General features: G+C 51.7%; 2 protein-coding genes across 5 annotated transcripts in view; one reads left to right on the forward strand and one right to left on the reverse strand.

Moving 5' to 3' along the window:
* The window catches only part of EMILIN2 (elastin microfibril interfacer 2), a 46,465-nt gene extending 39,709 nt beyond the window's left edge, over positions 1 to 6,756 (forward strand). Inside the window, exons 5-8 of the mRNA XM_069468216.1 lie at positions 301 to 771; positions 2,345 to 2,377; positions 2,944 to 3,072; positions 5,030 to 6,756. Coding sequence (XP_069324317.1) covers positions 301 to 771; positions 2,345 to 2,377; positions 2,944 to 3,072; positions 5,030 to 5,367 — 971 coding nt within the window. The 3' untranslated portion in view covers positions 5,368 to 6,756. The remainder of the gene's footprint in view (positions 1 to 300; positions 772 to 2,344; positions 2,378 to 2,943; positions 3,073 to 5,029) is intronic.
* A 930-nt stretch (positions 6,757 to 7,686) lies between these two features.
* Positions 7,687 to 15,446, reverse strand: part of LPIN2 (lipin 2) — an 85,965-nt gene continuing 78,205 nt past the window's right edge. For 3 of the 4 annotated variants that reach the window (XM_069468542.1, XM_069468539.1, XM_069468538.1), the window contains exons 16-20: positions 14,999 to 15,085; positions 13,824 to 13,976; positions 13,342 to 13,456; positions 12,586 to 12,689; positions 8,793 to 12,295 (exon numbers count right to left, since the gene is read on the reverse strand). In XM_069468542.1, coding sequence (XP_069324643.1) covers positions 12,151 to 12,295; positions 12,586 to 12,689; positions 13,342 to 13,456; positions 13,824 to 13,976; positions 14,999 to 15,085 — 604 coding nt within the window. In that variant the 3' untranslated portion in view covers positions 8,793 to 12,150. Of the gene's footprint in view, positions 8,293 to 8,792; positions 12,296 to 12,585; positions 12,690 to 13,341; positions 13,457 to 13,823; positions 13,977 to 14,998; positions 15,086 to 15,446 lie in introns of those variants that run through there. The other variant, XM_069468540.1, reaches the window with a different exon arrangement.

Raw genomic sequence — 15,446 nt, forward strand, 5'->3', positions numbered from 1 at the left:
GTACAGAGAGAGGCTGAAAGTCCTCCTGCCTGTGAGGGGTCCCAGCTGGCCTTCTCAGCAGCTCCCCAGGGGACCCGAGGGCAGCCTGACCCACACCTGCTTCAGGAGACGCGAGGCCGCTGTCCCCGAGCTGTCGTGCTGTTATTGCATCCCCCGGTGGGCGATGCCCCAGAGACAGCCACAGTGCAGCCCTTCACAGGGACCTCCGGCCTCCTTGGGCCTCACAGAGGGGACGCGGGACTGGGCGGTGCAGTGCCAGGTTTTTAACCCTGTGTTTCTTTCTGCTTTCCCAATGCTCAGCCGAGGAGCCCTCAGAAGCGCCCCAGCCCCCAGGCCGAGGGAAGCCCCCACAGATGCCCAGATCCTCAACCCCGTCGCCACCAGAGGTCCCCACACAGCTGGCTGGGCTGGAGCCCACCCCGCCACCGCCTCTGAGGCCAAGTGGTCCTCCGCCCCCCGAGGACCCTGCACGACGGCTGCACGCAGGCCAGCGGCCTGTCCTGCCCCAGCGGCCTGTCCTGCCCCAGCGGCCTGTCCTACCCCAGCGGCCTCTGCAGCCACGGCCCCCCGAGGAGAAGCTGCCCCCGCCGGCATGGCCTGGCTGGACAGGGCTGCCGCTCTTGCCCGGCTCCACAGGAGTCATCATGGAGACTGGCGAGGCCGGGCCTCCGGGGAGGACGGGCGTGTCGGGGAGAGGCCTGCCCCAGGGAGTGGACGGCCAGACTGGACAAGGGGCCATCCCCAGCGCCGAAGGCTACGCGGGCGCACCAGGTAAGGCCAGTGCAGCTGCGTGGGGACACACAGGGACTTTGTGGACCTTCAGCCTAAGCCTCGGGGTCTGCTGGAAGGTCTTTGCAGGTCCAGCGTCTCACCCTCAGGGGGACAAGTTCCAAGGGTGCCAGGGCCTGAGGGACCAATTTATGCTCATCAGACATACAGAGGCTGGAGCAGCCCAGGGACGGTGCAATAAATCACACTTAGACATAGAATTGCCCCACGGGCAGCTCATCCATCTTCCCGGCAGGAAGGGTCCTGGAAACTGAGTGTGTGGGCAGCTTGTGTAACAGCAAAGGCAGGTCGCACAGCCAAATGGCGAGGCTGGAGGGCTGTGTCATCACAGGCTTTGGGACCTGGGGCGGCAGCTTCCTGGCCTCTCTGAGGCTCAGGTCTTTCAACTACAAAGTGAGGATGGTAATCGGACCTCAGGAGAAAAGCCCCGTTCAGTGCCTGGTTAGTGTGGGGAACGTCAGCACCACTGATGCGGCCACGGTGGGGGTGGTGTCAGAGTAAAGGCAGGAGGAGAAGACGGATCCCACCATGTGCTGGGGACTGAGCGTCTTGAGCTCCTGCAACAGCACTGGGCAGCCAGCATTAGTTCTATTTTGCAGACAAGGAAACTGAGATTTGGGGCTATAATGTGTACACAGATGACCCTGCTTGGTCACGTCATGGGCCGTAGGACAATGCAAACCAGCCCCCTCTGGGTCAGACCAGGCTGGTCATTAAGGGCACCCAGATGTTGGCAGGGCTGGGGCTGGTCCCCATCAGTGATAGCCTGGTGCATCCATGGCCCCTGAACCCTGCAGCTGCCTGGCAGGCTGGGTCACTGTGGAGAAGACACACACATTTGCTCTCACCAGTCTTTTTTCTATTCTTTCTCAGCCAACCCGAGCTGCAGTGATCACAGCTCTTGGGCAGCTAATTCGGCCTTTTCTATGAGAAGTTTGTCTTGCGTTAGTTCCATGTATCATGGACACGTATACTGTCTTGGGCTACTTGTTCATTCGTTCCTTCATTCATGCATGTATCCACCCACCCACCCACCCGTGCGTGAATCCACATATCCCTCCGCACGGCCATTCATCCACCTATCCACCATCCATTTATCCACGGATGCATCCGTCCACCCACCCGTCCACGCATTCACTTAACAAATGCTGCATTCAGTCTCGTTGATGGCAAAGCCCTTGAACAGATAATGCTACTACAGGGCAAACGTGGTGGTTGGCATGTGTGAGTGACACTCTGTGGACTTCCTGGCCTGGGCCCCAAGGCTCCAGTATCCCATCTTTCTCTTCCCATTCCCGCAGCCAGCCTGCCTCAGTGCCCTCTTCCCTGCAGGGATGAGTGGGCCAGTGAGGATGCAGGGACAGGTGGCTTCAAATATGCCTGTTTCTAGGAAGGCAGCTCCGAGTGGGTGTCCTTGTTCTATGTCTGTTCTTTAGCAATGAAGACTCAATTTGAGGTTCTGAGGTGGATGGACAAAAAAAAAAAAAAAAAGCTCAGAAAAATGAGCTACTGTGTAGGATCTTGTTTGACATTCCATTCCCATTTGGTTTTCCAGGATACCCCGGGTCACCTCCTGTAGCCTCCCCAGGTACGTCTCCCTGGTGGTCTCCGCCCCTCCCCTGCACTTCCTGCCTCCCTCCTCGGTGCTGGTTGCACAGGTCGAGCTGGGGCCCAGCCTTCCCCCCCACAGTGGTGAGACAGGCCTCTGTCCACTGCAGAGGACCAAGCCCCCAAGGTCTGCTCCCCCGAGAGGGCCAGGGTCAGGCCCAAGACAAAGACTTTTCCCTCCTACATGGTCCCAGCCCATTGAGTCTCCCAAGGGGACTGCCGGGTGGGCCTCTGCCCTGTGTGGTCCTGATGGGCTTCCGGGGCGGCAGGCTTTATTGGTCTGGCAATGAGCAAGCAGCTCCCTCCACCATTCCCCTCGCGTACCCAGGGCCTGCCCCCCGCCCCGGCCCCGGCCCCGCCGTGCACGCACAGTCCCACGCCCACAGTCCCACACCCGTCCAGGTCCCCGGGTTCCTCGGGCGGGGCCCTCTGGCACGCAGGTGTGGAGTGCGCTTCCCACGTTCAGGTGACACAAACGGGCCTGTTCTCCAGAGGACAGAACCGCCCAAGAAGCCTCAACCCGCTCACTTGCTTTCTCTGCTGCAGGGGTTCCGGTGCCTTCTCTGGTGTCTTTCTCTGCGGGGCTTACCCAGAAGCCTTTCCCCAGCGACGGGGGCGTCGTCCTCTTTAACAAAGTGCTGGTGAACGACGGGGACGTTTACGACCCTAAGACAGGTTAGTGAAAGGCACATGGTGCCGTCTCTTCCTTCCACCCACATGTGGTGGGGCCCTCCCGTCACTGTCTGGTCCCCTAGGATCTGGGAGGAGGGACACCTGCTCTGGAGATGCTCTGAGTGGGCCCGTGCCGCTGTGCCCAGCTCCACGGGTTTTCTCGCAGAATGTTCCCAGATCACAGGCTGCAGGCCACATGGGTGTGTGACATTCCCCAGTCGTGAGGTCAACACACCAGTCAGCACTCACGTTAGAATCGCTGTTCGTTTTTCAGAGCTGTTTTGTCAGGAAGGCGCTGCCGGCCCCAGCCCACCACGCCCTCTCTCGGGTCTGACTGTCAGGAGGCTCCTCCTTTCAGGACCGTGTGCGTTTATAACGAACAAAGCCAGAGAGGGACTGTCTTCTCCCCGGACAGGGCCTCATGCTCTGCAACAGAATCGTTTCAGAGTCTGTCCACGGCCCTGGCCCCCAGGCCTGGGTTGTCTATGGGGGCCTGAGAGGACAGTGAGCATGGAACTTACCCCCAGGTTCCCAGGGTCCCCTGGGTGGGCTTCCCTGCCAGGACCAGGGCCGGCTGGGCAGAAGTGGGCAGAGCCCCAAGGCAGGTGTGGTGAGGCCCTCTTGGCCTGGGCCCTTCCCAGGCTGAGCCCTCGGCAGCCTCTGTTCTCCATCACCCCCCATGAACAGGTCCTCCCCAAGGGGCCAGTGGATTTTAGGGAGGCTTTGCTGCCCATACGCCATTGGGAAGAGGGGCACTTGACTGCCCTCTCAGTAGGTGCTGGCCCCGATCCTCACCTGGCCACTGCCTGGCTAAATCTCCCCTCTTAGGGCAGTGGCTCTTAAGGGTTAGCATAAAGTCACCTGCAGCACTTGGAAAAATCTGGTCCCCCAGGCCTACTGGGCGAAGCTCGGCATCTGAGACAGGTCGGGGGGGAGGGGTGCCGCGGCATCCACCTGTGCCCCCGCAAGCCCCTGGGCCTCTGCTGAGTTGCCACGGCCTTTGGGGTCAGGCTGCCCTCCTCAGCCACTCCTTGCTGCCTTGCTGATCTTTGCGAGCAGGGTCAGTGACTGATGTTTCCTGCATTCCCAGAACTAGTTTCATGTAAAACAGATGCTCAGTAAACGCTGGGGAGCGCGTGAGGCTTCACTGCAGGTGGACTCCAGCAAAGACAGAGCCAAGCCCAGAGTGCCAGAGCCAGCCGCCTTGGGCAAGATTCCAGCAGCTCTAAATTACTCGTTGCCCACAGCTGGGCAAGGGGCCACGCAGCCCAGCCTTTGCTGTTTTTCAGGGCAGACTGAAGGCCCAGGCCCAAGGGGCCACGCAGCCCAGCCTTTGCTGTTTTTCAGGGCAGACTGTAAGGCCCAGGCCCCTGAGGTCCACCCCTTTTTAGCTCCAGGCCTGCGGTCAGTGCGCTTTGCACAGACCCTGGGAGGTAGCTGCTCCTGCCAGCCTTTGCGGAGGGCTGACTCTGCAAATAGTACATTTACAAACCTTATTTATTCCTCATCTCTAGCCTCCAGGCCCAGAACATGTGGGCTGAGTGGCAGTGCCATGCGTGTATGCCACCTGTGTACTTGTCCAGCAGGGACACTGGCCCTTCTGCATGAGGAGGGCTGGCCTGGGCTCCTGGGGTATTTGGTCTTGCCTCATGGCTGTTGTGCCCAGCAGCCCAGCCTTGAGCCTGATTGTAAGTTGGCTGGAGATGCTCTTAGTAGGGAAGAAATGCTCCAAGAGGCACCCTTGGGTCAGTGGCAAAAAGCAGCTGAGGTGGCCTCAGTCACGGGCACCTGCAGGTGGGTGCAGCATAAAAGCGACTAGCTTCCCCCATCCAGCTGTCTCGGTTTGCCCAGGACTGTCAAGTGCTAGAAAGATGGCCAGTCCCCCACGTCCAGATTAACTTACTGCCCACGGCATGGGCTGTGATGGCATCAGATGAACTCGTGTCTGCCTTCCTCCCAGGGGTCTTCACGGCACCATACGACGGGCGCTACCTTATCACGGCCACCCTCACGCCTGAGAGAGATGCCTACGTGGAGGCGGTGCTGTCCGTGTCCAACGCCAGTGTGGCCCAGCTGCACACAGCCGGGTACAGGAGGGAGTTCCTGGAATACCACCAGCCCCCAGGGGCTCTGCACACCTGCGGGGGCCCCGGGGCCTTCCACCTCATCGTCCACTTGAAGGCAGGAGATGGAGTCAACATCGTGGTGACTGGGGGCAGGCTGGCGCACACAGACTTTGACGAAATGTACTCCACGTTCAGTGGGGTGTTTTTATATCCTTTCCTTTCCCACCTCTAGGGTGCTGGGGAGAGGTACGGGGAAAGAGCTGTAAAAACTCTGAAGCTTTAATATATTTGGTTTCGGTACGTACTGGAGCACTGGTCTAGAGTTTTCTGCCCCCACCACCTCCCCCAGCATGAAGGCCATCCAGGCCACCACACCTCACGGCGTCCAGGCAGGCAGTGAGGAGTGAGGCGCAAGGTCAGTGTGGCCACTGGTTTTTCTGTCACTCTAACTGGACAACTGGAAGACTTAAAGGCCCTCTTGCTCGTGAGCCAGATCCTCCCTGGCATCTTGCCAGCCTCCAGCTCCACTCTGAGGGTTCCTGGGTTCCACCTGCTCCCCCAGGGGACAGGCTGGGGGCTGGTGTCCTGCTGATGGAGGGGGAGGAGCTGCTGGGCTAAGACTGCCCTGGCTGATCTTTACTGGAGAGCAACGCCGTGGCCAACTATCTGTCTGTATTTACACTGCCATGCAGGAGAAAAGTTTAAACACTGAAGTGCTGAGGTGGCCCATGCCACCACACAGGGACTCTGAGTTTACAGTTTGGGCTGTTCCACGCTTGGTCCACCACTGCCACCAGGACTCTCCCCTGCTCACCTGGACTGCTGATGGGGATGCATTAGAGACTGTTCACGAAGCTTGTTGGCTCCTCAAATGGCATGTACAATTCAAGTGCAAAGACAGGGAATGCCAATAAAGATGTAAAACCACTTCAAGGTTTTTTAAGCCTGGTGCCTTATGGACTGGAAGTTGTTGTAAAAAGCCAACTGTAGAAAGGTAATTGGCTTTTTCTGTTTATGGACTGTGTAGAAAATAATCTTGAATAAACTAATCTCAAATATAAAACTGTTACTCCTCAGCATCCAAGATGTACACTTGGGTTTTGCTTTTGGCTTATACAGACAGACCAGATGTACGTGGAGGTCAAGGCCCCCATGTGATCCCACAGCTGGAGAGGCTCCTCCAGGGGATACTGGAAACTCCCATCTCATCAGCAGCAGCTGCCCAGGCTGATGAGACCGAGTCCCTGTTGCTTCACTGCACAGCTCTCTAGCAGACACAGCTTGGCGAGCTCTCAGGTTCCTAAGCAACAAGAGGCCCAACATAAGACTGATCACACACTGAAAGCTGAGATCATCTGAGAAAGCAGGGGTCTTCTCACAGCGAGCGTCTTCTGTTCCAAGGGGAAGCCCAGACATGTTAATCCTTCACCAGCAGCCACAGAAAGCTCTAGGCACCCTTAGCTCAAGGTGGTCTTTGCTAATCAGATTGGCAAAGCCTGTTTGGTCAATCAGGTACCACCAGGGAAAGGCACATATCCCAGGGCAAGGTTTGGACAGTAGATACAAGAGCTCTGGTTTCCTTGGCCTGCACTGAGCCATTAGACGATGCTCTTATGCTATAAAATGCTCTGAGTTCCAAGGACTGTTAGCAGATAAGACTACAGGCGGGCCACTGGACACTAAGGCGTTCTCGAGTGAGCAAGAACTAAAGGTTTCCTGTTTTACTATTTTAAAATTTGGACCTTTGTCCAGGAGCAGGAGGGAGAATGGCGTTCTCGCCTTTTGTTTCTCCAGCTGGGGAACTGGCCAAAGGTAGCTGTCAGAGTACCCTTGGCTATCCTAGAAATGACTCATGGAAAGAAAAGAAAAAAAAAAAAAAAAAACACCAACGCAGCAGAGCATTTTCAGGAAAACCCAGTTGGCACATGCACGTGCTTTTGCCCTTTTCCCTCATACTTCCTTTTAGAAGACCTTACTCAGTGCCAAAGGGGACAAATGCTCAACAGCTGGAAAATCAGGGACCAGAGAGAAAGTAGACAATGATTTTTCTTTCCTACTCGGTAAATGGTTCTCTAGAGCATCAAGTAAAAACTCGGTCCTCCTCTCTCCATGCATCTTGGCTCATTTACTGACAAAGGTGAATTCAGCTCTGTGTATCCAAGACAGGCAAAACAGAATAAGCCCAATTAAGTTGATCTTGCCTCTACTGTAAGATAAGTAAGATGAAAGGTGGATTCGGCCCATTTAGGAGATAGTATCTTTATAAAGGGAAAGGCTGTCTTTTTGTATAGAGGGAAAATAGGCCAGCCGAGTTCAGGGTTGTGGGGTTCGCAGCAGCTCCCCGAAGTGGCGAGCCTGCGGGTCAGACGTACGACCAAACCCTGAGGCGTAATCAGGCACAAGGTCACGACTTCCAAAATCAAGGCATTATTGCTGAAAAAGGCCAGGGAACTTAATGTAAACAAAGACTGGGATAGTCCACTCCCTATAACACCCCATGTAACAATAGCAAATGGCCTTATTTAAATGATTAAAAACAAAATGATACCTGCAATACAGAACGCAAATCAATATAAAGTGCATTAGAAATTATTTTCAGGTTGGCACATTGATCTAACTTTCCCAAATGACTCACCTCTCAGACGGCCTCTCACAATTTACGTCCTTGCTGCTTGAAAGGAGAGGAGTGTTTGTGTGGAGTATTTGTGATTAGAGATATACTCCATGCTTGTAGCTCTGAAACATGGCTTTGTACATACCCACACCCACTTTCTTAACATACATGCATGTTTTCCTCATACTGTTCTATAAATGGGAAGGAAAAAGGGAGGACACGTGCAAACTCCAAGGGGTGAAGGGTGCAACAGAAGGAAGCTGGGCTCGGGTCCCTGAGCCCAGGGATGCAACGCCCACTGCTCTGAAGCATTAGGAGCCGCTCTGGGTAAAAATCATTTCCTTTGTTATCGAACTCCATTGTGAGCCCTTCCATTCTATTCCCAAAGTGCACTCCAGACGCATGGTTCTCGGCACCCAGCCATCATGCCCCTGCAAAGCAGCATCAAATGCAAGAGTTTTCCATACTTGAAGGCATATGCTCATTGAGGGACTGTGATACACGATGTTCAACATATGCTGCATTTAGTAGGGGCCCCGTGATCTGAGAGGATAAAAAAAATGCTCATTTAAATAATGTGTCAGATGTGGTTTTTGATGACTTTGACTCTGCCTATCTGATGAAAACATCAGGCTTGCTAAGTTGTATTCACTCTGAGGAAGGGTTTAATGAAAGGTGGGGTGAGTCCTGTCCATGGGCTCTGGACAGGACTCCCAGGGGAACTCTGGAGGGCCGAGGGGTAGGAGGTAAACACAGCCTTGTGGATACCAGCAAGACCACAGAAGAAATTACATATGTATGAATGAGTCATCTCCTGGCAGAACACACAAAGCAAGAGGTTAGTTCCTGTGGGTGTAGCCTCACTTCTGGAGTCAGGTTTTAAAAATAAGCACCTAAAAGTCGTCCCTCCCACTGATACACTTAAGTGCCAGCAAAGATCAAAATGCTAATTTATGGAAATTATCAATTTCTGGCAAGACTATAGAGAAAATGGTTTAAATGCCCCCTAAAGGAAACAGGCAAATGCATTCAGTTTATGTTTATTTTTGTAACATTTTGTTTTGAACATCAAACACTGCACCAAAATATGAGCCATTCGTTTTAAGACAATTGTCTTTACCATAACTAAGAGACTGTACTGATGTTTACAATTAATTTCTGACAACTTAAAACTTATTAGTGACATTGCTGTCTAATCAAATACTTGTCATCATAGGCTGAACATAATTATTAAATTAAAAGAGCAAAGGTTCCCCTCCATTCCTTACCTTCAAACCAAACCCCAAAGTAGTTTTCACCTGGAAAGAGCACTTTTTAAGGAAAATCAATTTTTAACCGGTTTTGTTAAACCCAGCAAGCTCCAAAAATTGGGAAAACAAGGCTTCCCAGAGTACATACGATGATACTAAAAATGATAAAACTCCCTGGAAGAATCTGTTTTCACCAACTTGCAAAAAGTGAAAGAGCTGACTTCTGTTTATCCTGTACGAGTTCACGCCTGAACGCCCACGAACAAACCTCGCAGGGCTGCGTGCGGCCGACAGCCGGGTAGGCCGTGCTGGGGCAGAGCCTTCTCAGTCATCCCGTCCGCTCTGTTCCTCAGCTGTTCTCCCTATGATTTTTAGCAGCTTTCATTTTAGAACATCACATACGTAAGCTTTTTCTTTTTCCAGTTGAAAACTATGCAGATGTTTTTAAACACAGCAAAACACAGTACTTAAGCGTGGAGGCTGCCTGCATGCTCCAGGCCCACATGTGCGCCTCGCACAGCCTGACAAGAGGCAGACGTCGGAAGGACAAGCTTCAACACTTGGACACCAAAGCAAATACGAGAGTTAGACTGCACTGCAAAGAAGGAAAGGGACCTTTTCGCCAATGGAGCAACCGAAAGAATGATGTAGAGCCCAATCTGCCTACAATCTCCCTGCGACATCACCCGGCACTGAAGACAGAGCGAGGGTGATGCTTCAATTCACCATGCTAAGGGTTTGTGTACAAACACACTCGAGGGCATCTCTCTTTCACAGAAAGAACAAATGTCATTTGTACCAAATGGCAATGGATTTTCAGCACAAACTTAAAACTTTCGTTAACACTACAGCAAAAGTAATCATCTACTTTCAGCAAGAAGGACTCCTTTAAACAAGGAAAAAGACTCACATTAATTAGCCTATGTACCCAATGGATCAATCTGCAGCAACGAAGTCTAGTGCTAATGGACACCTGGGCAGAGGGACCAGCCACTCTCAACACAGGGCCGGGAGATCCAGGTCCTAGACTGGACCCTCTAACGAGGCCATGTGTCCAAAGAGAAAAGCTTATCAAGAAAAAGAAACAAACTACCTACTCAAAAACTCTTTAAAGGACAACCTAAAAAGAACTAAAGATGATGTATATTAAGATTTTCAGTACCACACATATGCAAAGAAGTCCTACTAGGCTCAGGTTAAGCACATAAAGCTCTCGTTCCTCTTCTAAATAGAAGGCAGTCGAGAGGACGTGGTGACGGCATCTACGAAATAAAGTGGCTACATGGCTGCTCTACTAGAATTTTAACTCACTAACTGGGCAGAACTTCATACAAACATAACCTAGGATCCCTAACCTACTTACTATATATAAATAAACTGATTAAACAATTAGTTCCGTGAACTACTTAAGGGGGGCAAGGTTTGCACCACAGAAAGCTTGTGTTGTCCCTTCTCTGGGAACATGCACCTCCCAGGTTTTCCCACTGGGAATTGTGCTCAAGGGATTTCAACATTGTCTCCGCATCCAACAGCACTAGGAAAAAATGGCTGCAATCAGTCATGGACTTTCAACTCTCCAATCTGGAAAAATAACCACCCCTATTCCCTATCTCTAGAGCAGTATTATTTTGGGTAAAGCAAACTAAAACAGGAGGCCCTCTAAATATGACTGCAGGGACACACAGAGTTGGAAATTAAACTTTCCCAAGAGCACAGAGTCTGTATCTGCAGCTCCTCTCTGCTCAGGAACCTCCACCTCCTGTGTTCTCAACAATGGAGGACTATGACTGGGGGTCGTTTCTGGTCCCCTAAAATTCTCCTCTCTCATAATTTTCTTGGTGTCAATATTGCAGTGGCTACCAACACCCAGCAAATCGCAAGCTCTGGAGGGGCGGACCGCACACAACCCTTCCCTGGTACTGTCTAGTTTGGACATTTGACATGAGCTCATTACAAGCAGGTCAATAAATGGAGCTGCACCCTCATGGATCTAACAGGGCAGCTTCTGCACTGCTGACCACAGGAATCCCCAGTTAGAGGGGTCAGAACGTGGGCTGGGGACACTGTGGAGGGGTGGTCTCCTCAACAGGAGCTCTAAGACCCCTCTCTTGCATGGTGTCCATGGGCTTTATTACAGGGTGTTGATTCCAAATGCCAAAGCCAAACACTGCTGGCCAGTGGCCTTCAAGCAAGCTTCACTGCATTTCCCTGGCAAATCTGGACCACAGAATTCTAGAAATCCTGTCCCAACGCAAGACACCAAAAAGCCCACCTAAGCCAGGCAACTGACAGAGGGAAATGGTCCTCTCCCCAGGACCCAGTGCAAGTGTGCACCTGCATTTCTGGGGCCTCCCTGAAAACACAGTTGTTGGCATGTTTTTATTTGTTTTCAAACCCAACTTTCTCACCATTAGTATTTTTATTACAGACATCAAATACCTGCAAGATCTCTTCTTCTGGTTAGGTCTAAGAAATAAAGGTCTCTCATCGTGGATTAGTCACAGACGAGAAGATGATCTAAGGCGATTTTCTCCTCCAGAAGCCCAAGTCTGCAGGGCTGGGCTCAGTGCCTCTGGTGCATGGATCCTGGGGGCGTCCTGCCCAACTGGGCCCATTGGAGCAGCTGTCCCATTCAGTGTAGCAGGAAATGAGGTGCCCAAAGGCGAAACGTGCACAGGTAGTTTCAGCCAATATCACTAACGGGACCTGCCGCAGTTCAGAGGACCCTGACCCGCTGAAGAAAGCCCTAGTTACAGAGAGAAATCATCTCAACTGCCCAGTGGAAATTATAACACTTTACTTTGCGTAACGTTTGGTCCACTCCTTTTAAGCTTTTTTTCTTCCTTTTAAATTATGCAATGGAAGGAGCACCCAGCACACAACTTGATAGGAAGCACGTGTGCAGCCCACAGGGGAGGGAGCACAGGCCTCCGGCCCCCGGCCAAGCCCTTCCCTTCTCCCTTCGGGCGCTGAGGTGCAGACCCGCAGAGCCCGAGCAGCCAGCCTAGGAAGGCAAAGGAGGATGGCGGTGCCAGCTCCAGGAGCCCCTGGCCCTGCTCGGGAAAGCTAGTGTCCAAGGTTGGCAGAAGGGCCAGTCACCTTCCCCTGCTGTGAGAAGACTGAGCCCTGCCTGCCCGACAGAGATGCCACCTCAGGCCAAGTCGTCCAGGTCCACTTCAGGGATCGGGTCTCGCCAGTAGCAGAAGGAGCTGAACTCTGGGCAGGGAAAGGCAGAATTCTGTTCCTTACTGAGAAGTGGGAACACGTGCTCCACAAGCTCGCTCAGCCTGTGGTACCTAGGAGAAGGTTGGGGAAGAGACAGACGATGGGTTGTGAAGCTGGCTACTCAGCTTCCCAGATAGGCAGGTTCAGAGACAGCCTAAGTCCTGTCCCAGGGCTGAGACATCCACCTCCAAGTCTAGGATAACCAGGGACCCCTTAAATCATTATTCTGGAAGAGAAAACACCCACAGAGGAGGTGGAGTTCTGATCCTTTGACCTAAGCCTGACCTCAGCTAGTATCTCTCTGTCCTGAACTGTGCCCTTGGCTGCAGGGCGCTGGGCCAAGAACTGGGAATGCACTTACGATGACTTGTTTCCTTTGGTCCTTTCTTGTATTAATTCACCTTTGGGGTTCACAGTGAATATTCTACAGTCTGGAACTCCAACTTGTGTGTAGGCATAGACATCCTGCAGAAGAAAACAAGCAGGGTGAGTTCAGTGGGAAGAAATCAGGAGACGCTTCTCAGGCTCCTTGTGAGCCAGAGTACTGCATACAGAGAGTCTCCATGGGAAACACGTGGAGTTGGGCACAGCGCAGTTCTGCCACCAAAACCGAGCTCACACAAACATAAAGTAGAGAGTGGCGCCAAACCCAGAGGGCACTCAGAGTGTCAGAAAATGGGCAGCTATGAAGGAGAAGCCAGGGGCCCTGAAGCAGAAGGACCAGGAGGCAATGCCTCCCACAGCTGAGGCCTGATGGCCCCATGAAGGAAAGAGGTGGAAAGTGCTAGTGAAGGGTCAATCCTCAGGCCCTGCTCGGGGCAGATCCAGGGACATGGCTTAGAGCCACTCAGATGATGAGTTAGAGCTGCCTGAGGAAATGAAATTGAAGCCACAGAAACAAAAAGAAAGCTAAAAGTTCTGGGGCAGAACTGCACCTATGGGACCACCCCAATTACTATAGAAATTTGGAACAGATCAACTGAAAACCCCCTAAGCAAAACAGACATCTCATTTTGCTTACAAAATTGGCTTGATCATCATGACATGGCTGCACCCTAAAAAGCACATGCCTCTCAATTTCAACCACACCAGAATCCAGAGCCCGGGAGACACTTACATTTGGACGGTTTCCAAAGGCAGCATAGAAGGGCTGCTTGGACGGAGCAAACAGATTCTTGATATCATTTAGACACTCAATCTTGAACTTCTCTGGTTTCTTTTCTATCACTTCCCTAAGAAAAAAAATTAAAATACAATCACAAAACTCAGAGTGGTAGTTTTCCCTAGGGTGTGGTTCTGAAAAAATTTCAGTGCTCATAGCTACCCAACTTTAACTCTTTGTAACTGGTATCTTTCTATTTCCTTGCCAGTTTGATGACTAAGAAAACCTGAGTGACAGGGTTTAGGGAAGGAGAAAACTTGACTCTCCTAGCACTTGGCTTTTCTTCACCATGTCTGACGGAGACCAGGTGAAGGGAGTGCATTAGGACGCTCCACGGGGCCAGAGACCCGAGAGGCACGGCAGCCTGCCGCCCATTCTCACACACACTCCGTGCGCCCGGCCCTGCCCACCACAGAGCTGGCCTGCCAGAGAGGTACCTGTGGAAGGCGGAGAACAAGCTGCTGGGGGACAGCATCAGAGGGCCCCGGGGCAAGATCGTGCCCTTGTCATTGACCCAGTGCAGGTAGCCCCGGGTCATGTCAGCCATGCCAATGGCACGGGCCGAACAGTACAGAAACTTGTAGCCATTCCTGAAAGAAAACACATCCTGTTAGCCCACGTGTTTTGGCTAAAGGAAAAAATAAAACAAAACATTTTTCTTTTAAAGGATACAAATAAAGTTCCTTTCATTTGCTATGAAAATCAAATCCTTGAAGTTAGCAGGAAACCAGTTAGGATTACAAAGATTTCACTGCTCCATGAGACACCATGGAGCACACATGCAACTAGGGAGTATGCTCCGTTTGTAAGTATGGATATGACCTGCTCAGCGACTAGTCCATGAAAGCCTGGTTACAGAACAGACAAAAACCTTGGACTATCTTTAAACTCTCTACTGCAAAGGAAAGACACAAGGCAGACTGGGTCTTGCTATGTTGCCTAGGCTGGTCTCCAACTCCTGGGCTCACATAATCCTCACTGCCCCCCTGACCCCGTCTCAGCCTTCCCAGTAGCTGGGACTACAGGTTGTACCTGGCTCAAAGAAATACAATTTAAAAACGCTCAGAAAATAAACCAAAAAATGAAAATCAGCTCTCTTGTTAAATTCTAGCTAAAAAAAAAAAAATAATAATAATTATGGGGCTGGGCGTGCGTAGTGGCTCACACCTGTCATCCTAACACTTTGGGAGGATCACCTGAGCCTGGAAGTTTCAGGTTGCAGTGAGCTATGATTGCGCTACTGCACTCCAGCCTGGGTGACAGTGAGATCTTGTCTCAAAAAAAAAAAAAAAAAAAGAAAAGAAAAGAAAAAAACCACAGCTATAATTATAGACGTAGGCAGTGCTTCAAACTCTTAGCATCATGAGGATGAACTGAGATAATACAGGCAAGACACTGTCACGCGATGCCAGGCACACGTAGCTCCCGCTCTGTCAGCGGGGTGCACTCACCTCTGTGAGGCCACAGGGACAGGAGTGAGAAAGAGGAGCAGGAAAGCTGGACCACAAGGACATGACTTACGGGGACTGAGGACTTATGCTATTTTTCTATAGTTCTTAAAGCAACACTGTAGCTCACTAGAGCAAGGTGACATGGCAGAAGGGATACCTACTCGTTGATGGAATGGTAGAGCTTTGCTATACCCTGATGAGTCCAGTCTTTACCCAGCTGTGGGAGAATCTGTCCCAAAGCATCAGACCTAACAGGGCAGAAATAGGAAAAGGCATCAGGAATCAAACATGTAAGTTTTCCTATTTGGCTGCGTATCAGCTGCCAATAAGCAGCGGCACACTCTGCAAGCCAGTCTCACCACAGCACCATGCGACTGCGAGGCCCTCCCTACAAACACACCCCCTGAGGTACTTCTCACAGTGCAGTCCCACAAGAGCCAGACGTTAGTTTTCAGAGATAATTTACAACATACCTCCTCATTTTCTTTTCCCTAATGTCAACAGCTTCTGTTTTGACCTCAGAATTGAGACCAAATAACTAAATCTTATCAAGAGTTGCTTTTGACATTAAATCTGTATGGCTCCACCCACCTCCTCCATAAAATGACC

This window comes from Eulemur rufifrons, chromosome 5 (assembly GCF_041146395.1).
Source record: "Eulemur rufifrons isolate Redbay chromosome 5, OSU_ERuf_1, whole genome shotgun sequence".
Lineage (NCBI taxonomy): Eukaryota > Metazoa > Chordata > Mammalia > Primates > Lemuridae > Eulemur > Eulemur rufifrons.